The sequence below is a fragment of the Apteryx rowi genome, unplaced genomic scaffold (assembly GCF_003343035.1).
Source record: "Apteryx rowi isolate R43461 unplaced genomic scaffold, aptRow1 scaffold_806, whole genome shotgun sequence".
NCBI classification, from domain to species: domain Eukaryota; kingdom Metazoa; phylum Chordata; class Aves; order Apterygiformes; family Apterygidae; genus Apteryx; species Apteryx rowi.
Genome location: NW_020451101.1, coordinates 270,926 through 272,676, shown reverse-complemented (window position 1 = coordinate 272,676; position 1,751 = coordinate 270,926). Strand labels below are relative to the sequence as shown.

The following is a 1,751-nucleotide window of genomic DNA, read 5'->3' as shown; positions in this document are numbered from 1 at the left end:
ATATATATATATATATATATTAGATTCTATAAATAATCCAGAGTCATTTGTGTGCGGGTGTGCGGGTTGTTTATAACCTGGTGATATCCTCTGTGCGCGGGTCCTGCGCGGCGGCGGAGGGCAGCTCCTCGCCCGCGGCCGTGCTCGGCGGGGCGGCGGGGGCGGCCGCGCTGGCAGCCGCCGACCGCACTTTGGTGTTGGGCAGCCTGTGGTCTTTTTTCCATTTCATGCGCCTGTTCTGAAACCAGATTTTGATCTGCCTCTCCGAGAGACACAGCGAGTGGGCTATCTCGATGCGCCGTCGCCGGGTCAGGTACCTGTTATAATGAAACTCCTTCTCCAATTCCAAAACCTGCTGCCTCGTGTAAGCTGTCCGGGAGCGCTTGGGTTCGCCTCCATTGTAATTGGGATTCACTGGGAAAAAAAAAAAAAAAAAAAAAGGAAGGGGGAAAAAAACAACAAAAATTAGCATGAATAGAAGAGAGAGGGAGAGAGAGACAGCAGAGAGAGAGAGAACTGGAGCAGCTGAGAGGGAAAAGTAATAGGCTAAATAGGTAATAAAGAACTTTGGGCAGCTCAAGAGTTTCTATTCTAATAGGAAGGGGTTTCCCTGGCTCAAAAGACTGAATTATTTATGCACCCCTTACAAAGCTTTCGGAGTTTCACACATACATAACAGAACGAGCCACATGGCTAAGGCTGCCCACAGTAGCTCGGCTATAAAATTTATGGTGGGTGTAATTACCCATTCGGAGTCGTAAATCCAGTTCAATTGTGCTAACCCAAAGACTCTCATGGAAGGGAAGGAAATAAAAAAAAAAAAGAGAGAGAGAGAGAGGAGAGAGAGAGAGAGGAGAGCATGGGGTGAAAAAAAAAAACTACAAAAAAAAAAAATCAGCGAGCAGCGCGACGGAGAGGAAAATAAAAGTTGCATACCAGTACTGACGTGGATTTTTTTCATCCAGGGATACACTATGGGTTGTTTGGAAGCTGTGCTGTTAGGATGCTCGGGGTTAGGCTGGCCGCAGGCTGGAGGGGCTGGGGAAGGAGTGGTGGAAGAGGTGGAAAGAGCAGCCTGCTCGCAGAGCTGCTGCGCTTTCTCTGAGAGGTGTTGGCCTCCTGGAGTTTGCCCGTGTCCCCTTTGGTGCGCGGCCGGGTTGCCGGGAGCTTGGATACTAGCACAGCTGTACTGACGGTCGGGGAAGGAGGGTCGTGGCACTGGGTACAGCTCTTGATGGTGATGCTGATAGCTGGACTCCCTTGTCCGGCTATAATATTCCGGACTGTGGTCTGGGATGTAATTATTTTGCGAATATTCCTCGCATGGAGGAAATTTCGGATCGATGTAGTTAGAGTCCATCAAATAAGAGCTCATGATCATTAATTTCTGGAGTGGAAAATAATTTTTCTCGCTTTGTCGTTTTTCTGCTCCATAAAGCCCTCCTACTAGCTGGCGACCCCGTAAAGTTAGTTTCACCATGTGACTCCCCCGGCCAATCACACCCGGCAGCCCAGTCCCCGGATAAGGAACCAAAAGCTTTTGCAAAACGTACCCAAATTGTGCGGTTGTGAGTGTGAGTGCGAGTGCGGCTGGGAGCCGGGGCGCCGCGGCCCCGCAGCGGGCTCGGGGCATCCCCCCTTCTGCAGGGTTGTGGGGGGGGGGGTCCGTCCCCCCCCTGTGCCTCCCTCCCCCGATGCCCCTCACCCCGGCTTTGGGCTCGGCCGGGAACAATGAGGGGCAACGCACACAC

At 51.8% G+C, this 1,751-nt stretch overlaps 1 protein-coding gene across 1 annotated transcript; it reads right to left on the bottom strand.

Moving 5' to 3' along the window:
- Positions 1-70: 70 nt before the first annotated feature.
- HOXC4 (homeobox C4) lies at positions 71-1,480 on the bottom strand. Its single transcript, XM_026089257.1, has 2 exons — positions 937-1,480; positions 71-414 (listed from the first exon to the last, which is right to left on the bottom strand). The coding sequence occupies exons 1-2, from the start codon at positions 1,478-1,480 to the stop codon at positions 71-73; spliced, it is 888 nt and encodes a 295-aa protein (XP_025945042.1).
- Positions 1,481-1,751: the final 271 nt, after the last annotated feature.